The sequence below is a fragment of the Syzygium oleosum genome, unplaced genomic scaffold (assembly GCF_021117445.2).
Source record: "Syzygium oleosum isolate NSW1041296 unplaced genomic scaffold, Sole_v2.1 Sole_v2.01, whole genome shotgun sequence".
In the NCBI taxonomy this organism is placed as follows: domain Eukaryota; kingdom Viridiplantae; phylum Streptophyta; class Magnoliopsida; order Myrtales; family Myrtaceae; genus Syzygium; species Syzygium oleosum.
Genome location: NW_026607485.1, coordinates 1,063,170 through 1,081,749, shown reverse-complemented (window position 1 = coordinate 1,081,749; position 18,580 = coordinate 1,063,170). Strand labels below are relative to the sequence as shown.

General features: G+C 44.8%; 1 protein-coding gene across 1 annotated transcript; it reads left to right on the top strand.

Annotated features, from left to right (window-relative positions):
- The first annotated feature begins 2,791 nt into the window (after nucleotides 1–2,791).
- LOC115668435 (protein SRG1-like) lies at nucleotides 2,792–5,791 on the top strand. Its single transcript, XM_056319937.1, has 4 exons — nucleotides 2,792–3,131; nucleotides 4,424–4,671; nucleotides 4,931–5,255; nucleotides 5,348–5,791. Exons 1-4 carry the CDS (start codon nucleotides 2,880–2,882, stop codon nucleotides 5,612–5,614), a joined length of 1,092 nt encoding a protein of 363 aa, XP_056175912.1. The 5' UTR covers nucleotides 2,792–2,879; the 3' UTR covers nucleotides 5,615–5,791.
- The last annotated feature ends 12,789 nt before the right edge of the window (nucleotides 5,792–18,580 follow it).

The window sequence follows — 18,580 nt, the reverse complement described above, 5'->3', positions numbered from 1 at the left end:
GCAAACCCTAAAGAACACCTTGAGTGCCTTGCTTTATTAATTAGAAATCATAGTAGGATTGTCTGTATGATTTTTTACTAACAATGTAGATGCTTACGTTGCATTAAGGTACGTCATTCTCCTAATCTTGCAATCTATTCATTGCTTTCTTGGGTGTTAAATTGGTGGTTTGCGCACCCGCATGAACACCTCACATGTTAGTGATTAAGTAATAAAATGGATTCAGACTGCCTGCATAGACATTTTTTGAAAAGAAAAGGTACCGAAAGGGCGTTAGACTAGATCTAGCTTAATCAAGTCCTCGAACTTAGAATCTCTGGTTCATAGGAATAAAACATATCTCCTTATGTTTTATTTAGGTTTCTAATCGACCTACCACAAATAGACTAGTGGCGACTCCAAGCATGAAAACTTTTGTATATTAAAAACTTAAACCCTAAGTTGCGAATTGATAAGGCTTGGGAGGGTCCGAGTTAGGCTTAGTCTTAATAATCCATTAGCCTGAGAAATTTAGGTCGTGACAGTTCATGTTAGCAATTTCCGCGCCTAACGTCCTGGGCACCGATGTTCCGGGAAAATGATTTCCCATTTTTGAAAGAGGAAAACATTTTCTTGAATTTAAGCTTTGGTAGAAAAACATTTTCGGTTGACTAATTTTCTTAAGCAAACTAAACGCTGAAAAATGATGAAAAAAAAATTTTCAAAAATTATTTTCCGCAAAACACACGGAGCCTTCAATTTCTCTAAGTAGTTACGTAACAAACCTTCTATTTTCATTTGACACGTACCTCACCTTTGAAATTCATATCTCTATTATCCTAGTGAAAATTGCACCCATTCGTTTCCTATCTGGCATGCCCATAGCACGCTAAATATCTAGTCTATTTCTAAACTAATTTTAGGCTTCGACTTTGGTATCCCTAGAGTCACTCGAAAACCCTATACGTGGTGCCTCCGAAAGTGGTCAACGAAGGGAATTGTTCTATAATCGGGCGGACCACTCCACTTGTCTTAGATTTAACTTCTTCCCTACGTATAATTTGGTGGACGATTGAGACTTGGGAGTGAGGACAAATGATTGTTGCTTTCGTTGGCTTATTCATGCCTCATTAGCTTAAACAAATGACTAAATCAACGAGCTTTACTCTTATATATTTGCACACGAATCATGTTTTTTCCTGAAAAAGCTCTATAAAACACAAGTATGATAATAAGGTCGGCAGCCACGGATTGACCGAATTATAATAAGTGTGATAATTTACGTGCACTCTTTGGTATTTCCTCCGTACAATAAGTGTGATAAACAAACCAAGTGATGGTCATGGATGGACCATCCCTCGTATAATATCACATATCTTAAGTGCAATGAAAGAGATCGTTAACTAATCCATAAATAATGTGCATGTGTGCACGCTACTTTAAGAGTTTGTGGAATTAGCTCACTTACAATATTGCACGGTTGAGATACTTGAGGATTACCCTTTTTTTTTGTAAATTTGTTTTTGAAGCAGAATACTTTTCTATAATTCGAGGATATGAAGGACTCTTTATTTCTCATTCCGTGTATGGAAGTTGAAATGACTACTTGAAGTTCGTAAAGGACCGTATATTTCTCCTTTAGCTTTTATAACAGTGAGACCACCATCAAAATTAGAAATGCGGCCGGAACAACATGACCACAACCGTACCAGACAACCTGCAAAATCAACACGAGGTGGATGAAGTGGAAGCATTAAATTCCATTGAAGATAATCGACCCACAAGCCCAACTCAAGTCTCGTCAGTTAACGAAGCCTATGATATTTATGCAAGCTAAGGGAGATTTTGGCCATCACATGATCTAATGGGTCCCACGAGGAGAAGACACTCAAGATGGAGATTCTAGGAGCTATAGATTAAAGGCTGATTCGGCTGGGTCAATGCGAGAGGGTTGTTTTCTAATTTGGAATAAATTTCCTAATTTAAGTAAACTTTTTTGTTTAAGTAGATTTCTTGATTTGAGTAGGTTTTCTAAATTTAAGTAGCTTTTTTTCTAATTTGAATAGGTTTTCTAGTTTGATTAAGTTTCCTAGTTTGAGTGATTTCCTACTTTAATATTTCTTAGTTCCTATGTCTTAGTCCGTCTATGAAAAGAAAGTGCACTCTCAAATGTAAAAATTTAGATTTACAGTTGATAATATACAAGAACTCTTCTCAAGTGAGTGAATCATTCAGTTGTTATCCAATTCTTTGGTGCTGAATCTTGAAGTTCTTTATCTTGGTTGATGGAATACTTATTTATGCTTTGGTGATGAACTTTTCCATCCCAAAGTTATTTTCCCTCAAATGCACCAAGCACTTTGATTCATCCCATCAAACATGTTCAACATTCTCATAAACTCATGTGTCTCTTGAGTTAGAAATCGCTCAACATTCCAATCGATTATGCCAATCCAAGGGTGCTAAGGGTGGGAGATGTTCAACTTACACTTAAAGTTAAATATCGCGGGTCAAATTTTGTGTAAAATATTGACAGGTCAAGAGTAAGATTTTTCGCAACTCATTTTGCAAGATAATTTAATAATATAATATAATATAATATAGTATAGTATAGTATAGTATATATCCAAAGTAATCAATCAAATCTAGACATCTACATATCTTTTCAATAATTCTTTAAGAGAATTAACATTTTCTGATGGACCATTACCCTCGTTGGACACTTCCTATTACGAACAGTCTCGTTGACAAAAATCCATCTATATATGTCGGCCTCCTAAATAGAAAGAATGAGATATCCCTCTAGCTGAAACACAACTGGCTCACCTACACTCCTCTCTTGTTAGCATACTAAGCTAATCATCGGTCTTTGTGATTTCTCATCCTCTGGATTGTTATCAATGGAGACACAGGTAAGCGCACTAGGGAGGACGCTCCTCGTGCCATGTGTTCAGGACATGCTGAAGGAGAACCCGACCAAAGTCCCGAAGAGATACGTCCGCGACGATCAAGAATCTCCCGTGATCACCGACGCTTGTTCCGGCTTGCCTCAAGTCCCCGTGATCGACTTGGGGAGGTTGGTTTCGGAGGACGGTGCAGAGCCGGAGCTCGAGAAGCTGCACCATGCGTGCAAAGACTGGGGCTTCTTTCAGGTACAAAACAACTACTGCATTTCAAAAACAAAGTGTTCGACAAAATGTCTGAGAAAAAAAGGGTGTTCATCGATTGAAAGAGATTAAAATCCACATGATGTCCTGAGTACTTTTACTACATGTGGGCTCTCAACGTTGTGATAGATGGTATACGAGTCATTCAAATGGATTTGCAAGGGATGCATGGTAAGGATTAACCCGAGAGGCTGGCAAAGCTCAGGCGACCATCGCCACTAGGAACAGTTAGATGTACAACTTTTAGCCATCATTTAATGTAGTCTAGGAGATTTTCCCCTGGAATTTCTTTATTTTGCTCCCCGGACTCACTTTTTACCTCATACCAAATCTAAGTTTCTGCAGCAGCCCCTCTGCATCCTGAATTCATGGGGTCAAGATAGTGGGATGTTTCTGTGCCATCCTGATTTCCTGATTTCATGTTTCGCTTTTGTTACATCACCATATAATCAATACAAGATCTTCGTAAAAGGTGTGTGAAATCAGACTTAGATTGGCATATAAGACAATTGGTTTTGCTTCGGAAGAATTTTGAAGACAAGGGCAAAAGAGATTCACTACATTATGAATGAGCCTACCTTTTGATAGGATGAGGAACATGGACTGAGCCTGGCATATAAACGATTACCTTTAACAAAAAAAAAAATATAAGCAATTACCTAAACTAGCACTTAGACATTATAATATTGTGGAGTTAACGAAGAACAAGGAAGATCCAACACTCACAAGTTAAATTGAAAAGATACCCCGTAGATTTTGCCAAGAAGTTTTTCTTAAATTGCACTATCTGTGCGCGTTTCTCACAATTAATGGGGAAATATATGCGAACAATAACCAATCCCACATTGGCAAGTCAACGTTTCCGATTGACCATGCATTACAATTTATTACATTAAATTACAGTCAATTTGAGGTAGTCCACATCTGTTGTTTGCATGCCACACTTAGTCAGTTGACCAGGTATTGACCTCGTGTTCGGAAAAGAAGACTGATTGTTGTACCTTTGAGATTAGGTAAAGCAATGTTGTTGTTTAAGGGGATTATGGCCGCACACTGTCTTTATATGAATTTGGAGATGTGAGTTCCTCGATTGTCTCTGTCGTAAAGACTGCTAATGAGACAGATTTATCTATTGCAACATTCTTAATTAATGTTGGAATTGAGATCTGTTGTTTACTCATCATTCAGGAGATCAGAACTTTCTCTGTCTTGATCTTAGTGGAATGTCTGTTTCTGGGTGAAGTATGACTGATAGTGTCATGTTAACAATTGTTCAGCTGATAAATCATGAAGTGAGCCCTAAGTTGCTAGGGAAAGTGAAGAAGGGGATCGAAGAGCTGTTCAACATGCCAATGGAAGAGAAGAAGAAGTTTTGGCAGAGAGACGGAGAATTGGAGGGCTTCGGACAGGCCTTTGTGTTCTCGGAAGACCAAAAGCTTGATTGGGCTGACCTGTTCTACGTCAACACCCTCCCTGCTTCTCTCAGGAAGCCTCACTTGTTCCCCAAACTCCCTCTTCCCTTCAGGTTCTCTCTCTCTCTCCTTCACTCTTACCATGGGAAAAACAAGCATAAAAAACACCATAAAATTATTATGTAACAGTTGTGCCACGTGGGCAAACATGCATAAAGTATGAGATCATTTGATTAAGTAAGCGATATTGCGTCAGCATGTCACGTGATATAATCGGGATATGAACAACTTTCTTTTTTACAAGGGTTTAGTGTGGGGCGTGCTCCATAATATTCCCTTATCACCTAAAGAATGAAATTGTCTACATGGTAGAGGCGATTTGGACACCTACTCAAAGGAAATGCAAACCCTAGCCATAAAGCTCCTCTACCTCATGGTGAAGGCTTTAGGAATGGAGGCAAAGGACCTCGAGGGGATGTTTGAAGACGGGTTGCAAGGGATGAGGATGAACTATTACCCACCATGTCCACAACCTGAGCTCGTGATAGGCCTAAACTCTCACTCCGATGCTGACGCGATCACCATTCTCCTCCAGGTCAACGAAATGGAGGGCCTCCAGATAAGGAAAGATGGAAAGTGGATTCCTGTGAAACCTCTCCCTGGTGCTTTCATCATCAATATAGGAGACATTGTTGAGGTAATATTGCAACATCAAATTACTCATTGGACCATATTCATGATAATTCATTGTCTCATTCTCAAAGCCTTCTCTTCATTGGCCGATGGCAGATTATCACGAATGGGATATACCAGAGCATCAACCATCGAGCGACAGTGAATGCAGTGAAGGAGAGGATCTCCATTGCAACGTTCTTCAGTCCGAGAATCGATGCTAAGATTGGTCCCACGCCGAGCCTCATAACCCCGGAGACCCCAGCATTGTTCAGGAGGACAACGGTGGCAGAACATCTGAAGGGCTATCTAACAAGCGAGCTGAAGGGAAAAGCTCATCTTGACGCTATGAGGGTTAGGCACGAGGAACCCTCGAAGAGCTGAGTTATCTTTTGAGCATGAATGTGAAAATGGTGACACGCAGAATGGTCATGAAACCAGACTATATGATATGGGTTTTGTATCTCGTGGAGGTCCTTTTTGAGGAAGACAATAACGACTTCAAAAACTTGCTGTCAGTCTCATCTCTTGCTTATCTGAACCATCAAACAGTCTTGTGAAGTCCATGGCATTGACTTTCTGTTCCATCCTTCTCTTGATCAAGTGATGAATGTGCGGCCTCGTAATAACCTAAGCAGCGCCAAATCGAGGTTCACGAGACTATGGCTCGCATCTTACCTTAACTGATCTATATGGCTAGAGGGGCATTTTTTTAGCTTGGACATACTTATTTAACGCGGTTTTCTCGTCATTAAGAAAAAATAATGAAGAAAGTCATGAGACTAAGCCAAATTTCAGAACTAAAAACAGTTTCTGAATCGTGTGACCAGAAGTTCGGTGGACTGCAAAGTCATCATAAGGCACGGATATTGCATTTCATAATTTCTCTTTTCTTCTACGAGCAAGCCCATTTAAGATAAACAATGGTTTCCGTAATTTCCATATCTCAAGTATCATGCGAGCGAGAAAGTTCGGGTGGATGACTCGTGTGTGGAAAATGTATACATTCAATGGCATGGAGATCTGAAGTAATGTCGTGCGCATAATCCTAACTTTATATTTGTTCCTTAACCACTAAGGATGAGGTTTAGCTGCAATGGGGTTGCAACATTAATGTTACTTCCGAACACGTGATGCGCGTTCGCTTAAGTCTTTAAATCACCGGTAAAGAGATTGAACTATAAATTCACTCCATCAAAACAGGTATTCACAGTCGTTTGCATTACGTTATTGCGGGACCATTGACATATCATTCTTTAATGAGCTAACCTATTTATATATATTTTTTGGTTGGAAACCTATTTATTTTTATTTGTGGGTATTTACACTTTATAAACCCGTAATATTCTTCCCATGAAAGTTATATTTCTGGCGATCCAATTCGAGCCTTGTTTTCATGCCAAAGTTGTAGGATCAGGAAAATACCAATTAGGGTGCGCATGACAACGATTCTGTACCCGGGAACTGATTATGCTCAGAAATGATTCTTTTTTATTCCATGCCCGGGAACAATTTCTAAGCATTTGAAGGCGTTTGGCAACTGTCCAAAATTTCTATTCTTAGAATACAAAAAGAACATAAATGCGTTTAGTAACTACACAAAATTTCTTTTTATTAATAATATTTTGAAATTTTTTAATATTTCTTTCTTTTTTTTCTTTCTTTCCCTTTCCTTCCCTTCCGACCACAGGCCAGGGCCGGTGAGGGCGTCACGGCCCTTGCCATCGCGACCCATCTCCCTCGCCCGGGTCGCGACGGCGAGGTCGGCCTCGCCATGGCTGGGCGAGGCCTCGCCGTCACAGCCGTGAGCCGCCCTCGCCGGCATTAACCTGTGGCCAGTCGCCGTCACAGCTGTGACATCCTGAAAATTTGTCCATTTGGGATTTATAAAATGTTTGGTTTTATGAATGTGCTCGTAGTTAGTTCTCGCCCGGAACTGATCATTCTTAGGATACTAACTATTAGGGAAAGGCTAATTAGAGATTTAAATTCATGCGACTAAGAGGAAATTCGATCGTGAATTGATTTCGACCATAAAATCGTCGATGTGACATTTTGAGCCACTGTCGGCCGATCCAAGGATAGACAGGGGTCAGTTTGCCACTGTCATAATAGTGGATCGCGGGTATTTCCGCTGGACCACGAAATGAATTGACGAATGATCCTGAACCTATACCGAACGATCGTGCCCCTCGGATCTAGCAATTGATCCTCGCGATTAAATGACAACCGAAGTCGTCACGAATCGAATGAATTTGCACGTGACTCGATTTATTGTCAGTCACGGGTCGAATATGCGAATTTCCCCAAAAAGCCGCCCGTTAGTTTGAGAAATGCTCGAGTTACGTTTAATAAAATTTAATTATTTAATTGAGCCCAAACTGGACACCGGAAAATTAGGAAGTCACAACGGGACATTAGGACGACGTTGTGGTTGGAAAGTGCAGCTTCGGATTTGCCCGAATCCTTCAGGAAAATTTAATTTCGGTGAGAAATGAGGAAAGTGACCATTTTACCCTTGGGGATTTATGAAGGGCATGTTTTACGAGGGAGGGGCATTTTGGTCATTTTGCCCTAACTTTTTGGTTGGACATTTTTGCGCTTGGAATTTTATGAAATTCCCAAATTGCCCTTGGATATTTTTGGGAAGGATTCGATCTCGGCCGACGGTTTCAAGATAAGATAAAATCTGGGCCATCGATTTGGATTGAGAGACAAGGGCAGGATGGTAAATTGCCACTTTTGGTCAAAATTGGACTATTTGAGTCCAAGACCCATTCTCTCTCCTCATTCCCTCTCTCTCTCCCTCACGGCAGCCCCCCCACTGTGAGCTCTCTCTCTCCCCTTGGCCGATCACCGCCGCCGCCGGTCATGCCCGCCGAGCCACCGCCCGTCCACCGCCGTACCGCACCATCGCCAGCACCCCACGCCGCCGTCTCTCTCTCCCTCTCTCTCTCGTGTGGCCGTGGGTCACGGCCAAGGAAGCCGGGGCCGCCGCCACCGCCACCGCCAAGCCGCGCCGCCGCTAGCCGCCGTCCCTCGTCGATCGACCCCGCTTTCCGCTCTAGCCGCGCTAGTCTAGAGTTCGGTAAGTCGCGCCCTAAACCTTATTTAGGACGTCGGGTATCGACGGATAATTTAGATTGGACTCGGGTTTAATTAGGCGCGGATTTGCACGGTTTAGGAGCGGAATCGATTAGCGGGCTTTAGGGATGAGTTTGGAAAATTTTGGTGGAAATTTTGAGGTCAAAAGTGGGCTGTGGGTGGCTGATTTGAGTGCTGTGATGCTCGGTTCGGTACGCAAATTGGATATTTAGAACCGGCGAGTAATTGGGGAAAAATGTCGTGAAGAGCCGGAACTGATTTGACGTAGTTTGGATATGGAAAAATGCCAATTTGTATGTTGATTGTGTGTTCGCACTGTGATTGAATTGTGATGGTGAAATGGGGTGCATTAGTGTGCAATTGATTGATTGAAATATGATTTGCTATGTGCACGCTCGGGCCAAAGTGAATTATCTGTCAATTGGCCATATTGGATGCTTATTGAGCATGAAATTGTGTGTGAATTGAGACGTGCACGGGCCACATGTGATTGGCCAATTTAGTGGCAAGCGAGTGTTAAGTGTGTGAATGAACGAGAAATTGTGTGTGGTGTGGCATGTGCGATCGTGGGAATATTTCCGTCTTGAGGCGGTACGACTACGCGGGACGATGCCTGGTATTACCATAGGACGGCCAACCTGAGGCGGTATCATTACGCGGGTTGTGTCGTAGGTGGTAGGTGTTGAGCCTGAGGCGGTACTACTACGCGGGCAAGATACATGGCCTGAGGCGGTACCATTACGCGGGCCGAGGAGTGCTGGGAACATGGCCAACCTGAGGCGGTACCATTACGCGGGTTGCGCACTAGGAGAATGGATGTTGAGCCTGAGGCGGTACTACTACGCGGGCAAGATACATGGCCTGAGGCGGTATCATTACGCGGGACCTGGAGTGTTGTGATAAGTTGGTCGCAGTGAACCTGAGGCGGTACCATTACGCGGGTCACTGGCGAGTGGTGTGGAAAAGAATGTGATGAGGCAAGCGTGAATGCATGATATGTGATTCGAACGTGCAGATTGCACGCTGGGAAGGCCAGGTAAGTACTGATCGTGTGCCTGCTATGTGGTGTTTGGGTGTGTGACTGTGTTTTGTAATTGTCCGGAGGTATGTGATAGCCTAGGTGGGGTTTAGGGGTGTACTTGCTGAGATGTATTCTCATGGTTGTTTCAACCAAACATTTCAGAACCCCGACAGGAACAATGAATCCCCTGCCGCCGCCGCCTGAGCGTTTTGGAGTCCCAATGCACACCGAACATGATGTAGTAGAGTTTCCTGTGGATGACCAAATGACCTGGATTAAGCATACAATCGTAGTTTTTGTAGATATAGGATTACCCCTATGGCAGGCCCATACATATACCGCATGGTTCTTCCAAAACAGGATAGATGAGTTCGGTCCTGTCCGAGGATTTGACCTCCCTTTTGATGGAGTTGGGGACTGGGACCCGTCTGCTATTCGTCCCCCTGATGGCGAATTGACTAGTGTAGAGACCAGTCTGGCGCAGTCAGGACAGCATCCGGCGTCCGCAGCATCAGGGTCTTCGTTGGCTAAGCACGAGCCGGAGCCGGAAGGGTCTCTAGCGGGAGACGACCCCATGGATGTGGATCTGGAGCCAATTCCAGAGGAAGAACCGGAACAAGAAGGGGCAGAGGCCGAACCCGAGAATGAGCCTGCTGAGTCTGCAGAGCCTGAAGAAGAACCGGAGCATATACTCCCTTATGAGCAGTGGATGGACCCCAATTTTGTACCTGAGAACAATTTCTTTGAGGAGTCGGTCAGGGAGGAACGGGTCGAGGTTCCAGCTGAGTCAGGTGATATCAACCACCCGATCGAGATTGAGGTAGAGTCGGAGTCCTCGGAGGAACAGGCTGATCAGGGAAGTCCAGATTCAGAGGACGAGGAATCAGACTCAGAATGGACGCCGAGCAAAGGGCGTAGGGGTTAGCGTAGGGGTTGAAAATAAGTTTTTGGAGGTGTACCATTTTTGGTGATAGAATATCCGGGTCATCGATCCTTTTTTAATATCGATGGTTTTATAGTGTGGTGTGCATGTGTATGGCGGATGTAAATTGTGAATATTGTATAAGTTTGGATAAGAAATGAATATGTATATTCTCCCTGATTATCCCAGTTTTATTTGTCCGGGTACTTTGAGGTTTCCGCTGATTGTTTAAAATCTCTGATAATTATAAGTGAGGTCGGCGATACCCTGGGACGTCGCATTAATCGACCAGTGAAGGATGACGCGTGCTCGATGGGGTTTGGGGCGTGACATCCTGGTTGAATTGGTATCAGAGCAAGGTCAGCTCGATCTAAACTGGTCGAAGTTGGAGTGATAAGGAGTAGAGACCCTGGGGTACTAAATTAGGGAGACTTCAGTGAGCTATAGGGCGGATTGAGCTACACGTGCCTCCAGATTGTTTGTTGTGACTGATTGAGTGAATTGATTGTGGTGATTATTGAAAAGCAGGTGCGTCTGGACCTGAGGTAAGTGTTCAGACCCTATTGATTGTGGCATTGTGCTTGTAGGAATGGATTGCCTGCTGAGTGAATTCTTGTGTTAATTCACTGCCTAGGACTAGACTGATCGAGTTAGCCTAGGTTACTAATTCCTGAGTGGAATTATAGCAGGTAGGAGAGTGATAGGAAGCTGATACAATGAGCAGCGACGGAAGAGGTGTAGGAAGAGTCCCAAGAAAGGGCGTAGGAAGAGGAACAAGAGGTGGAAGTCGTGCTCGAGCTAGAGCTGTAGAGGACCTCGGAATGGGTGTTAGAGCGATAGAAAACCCTGGAATCGATGTTGGAGCTGCAGCGGACCCTAGAGTCGATGTTAGGCCTGCAGAGGATCCTAGAATGGAAGCGGTCATGAGGTCCCTAAAGCAGATTGGTAATATAATAGGACAGCAGACTCAGGAACGAGCTGCTACGATTGCCCAAGCTGCCGAGGCCACTGTGGCCGCTGCTGCTAATAATAATGGATATCAAGGGCAGGGGCAAGTGATGGTGAATAGACAAATGCACCAACTGGTCGAGCAGTTTATGAAGTTAAAACCGCCTAAATTCACTGGAAGAGGTGACCCTGAGGCTGCACCGCGTTGGGTAGAGGAACTTGAGAAAGCTTTTGAGGTGTTGGGGTGCATTGAGAATGAGAAAGTAACCCTGGCAGTATATCAATTGCAGGACAATGCGAATGATTGGTGGAAGGCCACCAGGGATAGGGTGTTTCCGGAAAGTATAGCCCGGACTTGGGCTGCTTTTACTGAGAGTTTTTATGAAAAGTATTTCTCGGCCAGTGCTAGGGAAAGAAAACTAGCAGAGTTTATGAGACTCCGCCAAGGCCAGATGACGGTAGATGAATACGAGGCGGAATTTGCGAGATTATCTAAGTTTGCGCCGAGAATGGTAGAACATCCTGATGACAAGGCGCGAAGGTTTCGGGATGGATTGAAAGCTGATATTCGCAGCCAGTTGTTACTGGTGAATCCGAGTACTTATGAGGAAATGTTTGATAGGGCCCAGATTCTTGAGCGGGATCAGGTGGATAGGGCCGCCGCTTCTGGGTCAAGGTTTGTCTAGGGTAGGGACAATCGTAATCTCGGGAAGAGGCCGATGTCAGGTAATAGACGTTTTGTCCCTCCTATTAGAAGAAACATAGGGAAGCCGGCCCGAAATCAGAATGGTCCATGTGGGGTATGTGGGGAGAGGCATGGAAATGGACCTTGTCCAACCCGGGGCGGAGCATGTTTTGGGTGTGGCGGATTTGGTCATCATGTGAGGTATTGCCCCAATCTTAGGTAGAATAGGCCGCCTGCGTTGCCGCCACCTCGAAACGGGAATCAGACTGGAGCGGCACAGACAGCAAACCAGAATATGCCACAGGCGTAAGGACGCGTGTATGTTATGGCCAGAAGAGAGGCTGAGAACGCGCCAGGGTTGTCACAGGTACAATTTCTCTGTGCAACCATGCTGCATATGCTTTATTTGACCCTGAGGCGTCACATTCCTTCATATCTAAGCAGTTTGTTGAACTGATTGGAATAGAACCGCAATTACTTGATGTTGTGTTATGTGTGACGACTCCCTTGAATGATAAGATGCTGGTTTCACTGGGATGTCCAAACTGTAAGATCGTGATTGGGGATAAGGAGGAGAAGATTGATTGAGCGGTTCTAAACATATACGATTTTGATGTAATAGTGGGAATGGACTGGCTGTCTAAGCAGATGGCCGTAATGGATTGTAATAGCAGGGTGATCTAATTTAATCCCGTTGGACGTCCGGAATTCAAATTTGTAGGAAGTCGAGGAGGACCCTCGATTCCATGGATTTCGTCGTTAGAAATGACGAAGTTGTTGAGTGAAGGGTGTCAAGGATTTCTAGCGACAGTAGTTGATTCGACGGCTGAGGAGCCGAGGTTAGAGGATATAGCCATGGTGTGCGAGTATCCCGATGTGTTTCCTCAAGAATTGCCGGGATTGCCACCAGAAAGAGAAGTAGAGTTTGTAATCGAGTTGGCACCTGGAACTGAGCCAATCTCGAAGGCACCTTATAGAATGTCGCTGTCGGAGTTAAAGGAATTAAAGGTGCAGATGCAAGAATTGCTAGACAAGGGATTTATTCGCCCGAGTGCGTCTCCGTGGGGAGCGCCGGTTTTGTTTGTAAGGAAGAAAGATGGATCGTTGAGATTATGTATCGATTATAGGCAGCTGAATAAGGTGACGATAAAAAATAAGTATCCCTTGCCGAGGATTGATGATTTGTTTGATCAGTTACGAGGGGCTTCGGTGTTCTCTAAAATTGATTTAAGAGCGGGGTATCATCAGTTGAGGATTAGGAAGGAGGATATACCGAAGACGGCATTTAGAACGAGATATGGACTTTATGAATTTACGGTAATGCCGTTCGGATTGACAAACGCCCCTGCTGTCTTTACGGATCTGATGAATCGGGTGTTTAAGAAATTCTTAGATCAGTTCGTGATCGTTTTTATAGATGACATATTGGTGTATTCGAAGAGCCTAGAGGAGCATGAATTTCACTTGAGTCGAGTATTGCAGACTTTAAGGGAGAACGCACTATATGCTAAGTTTAGTAAGTGCGAATTCTGGCTCAACCGAGTAGCATTTCTCGGACATGTGATTTCTGGGGAAGGAATCTCTGTAGATCCATAAAAAATTGAGGCAGTAATGAAATGGCCTAGACCAACGACGGTAATAGAAGTTCGGAGCTTTCTAGGTTTGGCTGGATATTATCGTCGTTTTGTAGAAGGATTTTCGGCGATAGCAACACCGTTAACGCATTTGTTGAAAAAGGAAACGAGATTTGAGTGGACCGACAAATGTGAAAGGAGTTTTCAGGAATTAAAGCATAGATTGACGACGGCACCGGTGTTGACTATCCCATCAGGACCCAGAGGGTATGAGATATATAGTGATGCGTCGTTGAAAGGATTGGGATGTGTACTCATGCAACATGGACAAGTAGTGGCCTATGCGTCAAGATAGTTAAGACCACATGAGTTGAATTATCCGACGCATGACTTGGAGTTAGCCGCAATAGTATTCGCCCTGAAGATTTGGCGACATTATTTATGCGGAGAGAAATTTCAGATCTATACCGACCATCGGAGCCTCAAATATTTATTTTCTCAAAAGGAACTTAACATGAGGCAGCGTCGGTGGATGGAGTTGTTGAAAGACTACGATTGTGATATATTATATCATCCCGGAAAGGCTAACCGGGTAGCCGATGCTTTGAGTCGGAAGTCGAGCATCGCCCAATTGATGATCAAGGAATGGACATTGTTAGAAAAAGTGCGAGACTCGGAGTTTAGATTTGAAGTAAGTCAAGTCTCGAGTTTGTTGGCCACGCTAAGGATTGAACCGGAGATCCAGGCTAAGATTAAAATGCTGCAGTCTACGGATCAAGAAATTGAAAGGATTTTAGAGATGGAGGAGATTAAGAGAAAATCGGACTTCCAGATATCCAAAGATGGGATATTGAAGTTCCGTGGGCGATTATGTGTGCCTGACGATGCGGAAATTAAGGAAGAGATTTTGTCAGAAGCGCATCGTAGTAGTTATAGTATCCATCCAGGTAGTACTAAAATGTATCAGAATTTGAGGCAGTACTACTGGTGGAATGGTATGAAGGTAGACATAGCCAGACATGTGGCCAAATGTCTAACGTGCCAGCAAGTGAAGGCATAACATTGTAAGCCTGGAGGATTATTGCGACCTTTGGAAATCCCAGAGTGGAAATGGGAGCATGTAACTATGGATTTTGTGAGGGGATTGCCAAGGAGCCAAAGAGGCCATGATACTATTTGGGTGATTGTCGACAGACTGACCAAGTCGGTACACTTTTTGGCTGTACGAAAAGACTTCGCATTGGATCGATATGCTGAGTTGTATGTACAGTAGATAGTTCGATTGCATGGGGTACCAGTGACTATTACATCAGATCGTGATCCTAGGTTTACCGCCAGTTTTTGGAAAAGTCTGCAGACGGCATTAGGATCCAAGTTGCAGTTTAGTACAGCTTACCATCCTCAAACAGATGGCCAGTCTGAGAGGACGATTCAGACTTTAGAGGATATGCTTCGGGCATGTGTGTTGGATTTTCAGGGTAAATGGGAAGAGCAATTGCCCTTAACAGAGTTTGCTTATAACAATAGTTTTCAGCAGAGCATAGGTATGGCGCCCTTTGAAGCGCTATATGGCAGGGCTTGTCGAACGCCCGTGTGCTGGGACGAAGTAGGAGAAAGAAGTATAACCGGGCCAGAGTTAGTTCAACAGTCGATTGAGGCTATTAAGGTGATTCGTGAAAGGCTGAAAACAGCGCAAAGCCGTCAGAAGAGTTATGCAGACAAAAGGCGAAGGCCTTTAGAGTTTCAAGTGGGGGATCACTATTTCTTAAGGTGTCGCCCATGAGAGGGCTTTCCAGATTCGGTAAGAAGGGCAAGTTGAGTCCGAGGTACGTGGGACCTTTTGAGGTTTTAGAAAGGATCGGGGATTTAGCGTATCACCTTGTACTTCCACCGAATTTGTCGCAAGTGCATAATGTTTTCCGCGTATCAATGTTGAGGAAATATGAACCAGACCCAACTCATGTGTTAAATTATGAGGAGATAGAAGTCGATGACAAGGTGTCCTATATCGAGAGACCGGTAAGGATCGAAGATCGGAAAGAGCGAGTTTTGAGAAACAAGACGATCCCGATGGTCAAGGTTATTTGGGAGCACCACGGGACTGAAGGCGTAACTTGGGAAAGTGAAGAGATGATGCAACGTCAATACCCCCAGTTGTTTGAGTAGTAGCAGGATTTGTAAATTTCGAGGACGAAATTTACTTAACGGGGAAGAATTGTGACATCCTGAAAATTTGTCCATTTGGGATTTATAAAATGTTTGGTTTTATGAATGTGCTCGTAGTTAGTTCTCGCCCGGAACTGATCATTCCTGGGATACTAACCATTAGGGAAAGGCTAATTAAGGATTTAAATTCGTGCGACTAAGAGGAAATTCGATCGTGAATTGATTTCGACCATAAAATCGTCGAGGTGACATTTTGAGCCACTGTCGGCCGATCCAAGGATAGACAGGGGTCAGTTCGCCACTATCATAATAGTGGATCGCGGGTGATTCCGCTGGACCACGAAATGAATTGACGAACGATCCTGAACCTATACCGAACGATCGTGCCCCTCGGATCTAACAATTGATCCTCGCGATTAAATGACAACCGAAGTCGTCACGAATCGAATGAATTTGCACGTGACTCGATTTATTGTCAGTCACGGGTCGAATATGCGAATTTTCCCAAAAAGCCGCCTGTTAGTTTGAGAAATGCTCGAGTTACGTTTAATAAAATTTAATTATTTAATTGAGCCCAAACTGGACACCGGAAAATTAGGAAATCACAACGGGACATTAGGACGACGTTGTGGTTGAAACGTGCAGCTTCGGATTTGCCCGAATCCTTCAAGAAAATTTAATTTCTGTGAGAAATGAGGAAAGTGACCATTTTACCCTTGGGGATTTATGAAGGGCATGTTTTATGAAGGAGGGGCATTTTGGTCATTTTGCCCTAACTTTTTGGTTGGACATTTTTGCGCTTGGAATTTTATGAAATTCCCAAATTGCCCTTGGATATTTTTGGGAAGGATTCGATCTCGGCCGTCGGTTTCAAGATAAGATCGAATCTGGGCCGTCGATTTGGATTGAGAGACAAGGGCAGGATGGTAAATTGCCACTTTTGGTCAAAATTGGACTATTTGAGTCCAAGACTCATTCTCTCTCCTCATTCCCTCTCTCTCTCCCTCACGGCAGCCCCCCCACTGTGAGCTCTCTCTCTCTCCCCATGGCCGATCACCGCCGCCGCCGGTCACGCCCGCCGAGCCACCGCCCGTCCGCCGCCGTACCGCACCATCGCCACCACCCCACGCCGCCGTCTCTCTCTCCCTCTCTCTCTCTCGTGTGGCCGTGGGTCACGGCCAAGGAAGCCGGGGCCGCCGCCGCTCGCCACCGCCAAGCCACGCCGCCGCTAGCCGCCGTCCCCCGTTGATCGTCGTCGCTTTCCGCTCTAACCGTGCTAGTCTAGAGTTCGGTAAGTCGCGCGGGTATCGACGGATAATTTAGATTGGACTCGGGTTTAATTAGGTGCGGATTTGCACGGTTTAGGAGCGGAATCGATTAGCGGGCTTTAGGGATGAGTTTGGAAAATTTTAGTGGAAATTTTGAGGTCAAAAGCGGGCTATGGGTGGCTGATTTGAGTGCTGTGATGCTCGGTTCGGTACGCAAATTGGATATTTAGAACCGGCGAGTAATTGGGGAAAAATGTCGTGAAGAGCCGGAACTGATTTGACGTAGTTTGGATATGGAAAAATGCCAATTTGTATGTTGATTGTGTGTTCGCACTGTGATTGAATTGTGATGGTGAAATGGGGTGCATTAGTGTGCAATTGATTGATTGAAATATGATTTGCTATGTGCACACTCGGGCCAAAGTGAATTATCTGTCAATTGGCCATATTGGATGCTTATTTAGCATGAAATTGTGTATGAATTGAGACGTGCACGGGCCACGTGTGATTGGCCAATTTATTGGCAAGCGAGTGTTAAGTTTGTGAATGAACGAGAAATTGTGTGTGGTGTGGCATGTACGATCGTGGGAATATTTCCGTCCTGAGGCGGTACGACTACGCGGGACGATGCCCGGTATTACCGGAGGACGGCCAACCTGAGGCGGTACCATTACGCGGGTTGTGTCGTAGGTAGTAGGTGTTGAGCCTGAGGCGGTACTACTACGCGGGCAAGATACATGGCCTGAGGCGGTACCATGACGGGGGCCGAGGAGTGCTGGGAACATGGCCAACCTGAGATGGTACCATTACGCGGGTTGCGCACTAGGAGAATGGATGTTGAGCCTGAGGCGGTACTACTACGCGGGCAAGATACATGGCCTGAGGCGGTATCATTACGCGGGCCCTGGAGTGTTGTGATAAGGTGGTCGCAATGAACCTGAGGCGGTACCATTACGCGGGTCACTGGCGAGTGGTGTGGAAAAGAATGTGATGAGGCAAGCGTGAATGCATGATATGTGATTCGAACGTGCAGATTGCACGCTGGGAAGGCCAGGTAAGTACTGATCATGTGCCTGCTATGTGGTGTTTGGGTGTGTGACTGTGTTTTGTAATTGTCTGGAGGTACGTGATAGCCTAGGTGGGGTTTAGGGGTGTACTTGCTGAGATGTATTCTCATGGTTGTTTCAACCAAACATTTCAGAACCCCGACAGGAACAATGAATCCCCCGCCGCCACCGCTTGAGCGTTTTGGAGTCCCAATGCACACCGAACATGATGTCGTAGAGTTTCCTGTGGATGACCAAATGACCTGGATTAAGCATACAACCGTAGTTTTTGTAGATATAAGATTACCCCTATGGCAGGCCCATACATATACCGCATGGTTCTTCCGGGACGGGATAAATGAGTTCGGTCCTGTCCGAGGATTTGACCTCCCTTTTGATGGAGTTGGGGACTGGGACCCGTCTGCTATTCCTCCCCCTGATGGCGAATTGACTAGTGTAGAGACCAGTCTGGCGCAGTCAGGACAGCATCCGGCGTCCGCAGCACCAGGGTCTTCGAGGGCTGAGCCGGAGCCGGAAGGGTCTCTAGCGGGAAACGACCCCATGGATGTGGATCTGGAGCCAATTCCAGAGGAAGAACCAGAACAAGAAGGGCAA

Excerpts from the sequence above, each read along its gene's own strand:
- LOC115668435 (XM_056319937.1), top strand. The coding sequence starts at position 2,880 with ATGGAGACACAGGTAAGCGCACTAGGGAGGACGCTCCTCGTGCCATGT. Across the intron at positions 4,672-4,930 it reads AAACTCCCTCTTCCCTTCAG|AGGCGATTTGGACACCTACT; the intron begins GTTCTCTCTCTC and ends TCTACATGGTAG. Across the intron at positions 5,256-5,347 it reads ATATAGGAGACATTGTTGAG|ATTATCACGAATGGGATATA; the intron begins GTAATATTGCAA and ends GGCCGATGGCAG.